The sequence below is a fragment of the Penaeus monodon genome, chromosome 22 (assembly GCF_015228065.2).
Source record: "Penaeus monodon isolate SGIC_2016 chromosome 22, NSTDA_Pmon_1, whole genome shotgun sequence".
Classification (NCBI taxonomy): domain Eukaryota; kingdom Metazoa; phylum Arthropoda; class Malacostraca; order Decapoda; family Penaeidae; genus Penaeus; species Penaeus monodon.
Genome location: NC_051407.1, coordinates 33,116,597 through 33,117,204, shown reverse-complemented (window position 1 = coordinate 33,117,204; position 608 = coordinate 33,116,597). Strand labels below are relative to the sequence as shown.

The 608-nt window shown below is 48.8% G+C and overlaps 1 protein-coding gene across 1 annotated transcript in view; it reads right to left on the bottom strand.

Annotated features, from left to right (window-relative positions):
- Positions 1-608, bottom strand: part of LOC119587090 (G protein-coupled receptor kinase 1-like) — a gene marked incomplete at its 5' end in the record, with an annotated part of 148,076 nt that overhangs the window by 37,904 nt on the left and 109,564 nt on the right. Inside the window, 1 exon segment of the mRNA XM_037935840.1 lies at positions 233-294. Within this exon segment, the coding sequence (XP_037791768.1) occupies positions 233-294 (62 nt within the window).

Below are 608 nucleotides of genomic sequence, written 5' to 3'. Positions count from 1 at the left end.
GGCATGTGTGCGAGTGCCCGACGTGGTATGGTACGTGAGGTGTGTGCGCCCGTCCCCCGGGTGTGCCCCGCTCCACGGCGGGAAATTGAAAAACCCCCTCCCCCCCCCCCCACTTTATCAAAAACCTTTAAGGGAAAAAAAAAAAAAAGGGTTTCTGGAAATTTTACAGAAATCAATAGTGACTGTAATATCAGGGGGGCCGACCACCCCAGCACAATGCACTCATACTCACCTTTCAACAAATTTGTCAAAAAGATCCCCGCGTAAATGCGTAAATATTTCTTCTATGTAGGGCTGCAAGGGAAGAGAGAGAAAAAAACACGATTAATACAAGAAAAAAAGGCGGTTGACACATTTCTTACAAAGTAAATGAGATACATAAATATGAATATGATAAACAACCCAAACGGCTTCCCCCGAAAAAAACAGCGCTCGAGGACGCCCAAAACACGCCCATAACTCATCTTCAGGCGATCAGCCCGTATACCACGCCACTCCCCCTCTCTCCCCTCTCTGCCTGCGTGCCAGCCAGCGACATCAGGCAGCTCGTTGACTGTCAGCCTCTTGCCTACTTGCTTGCTATGTTTCCACCGTTTCCTACCGTTTCG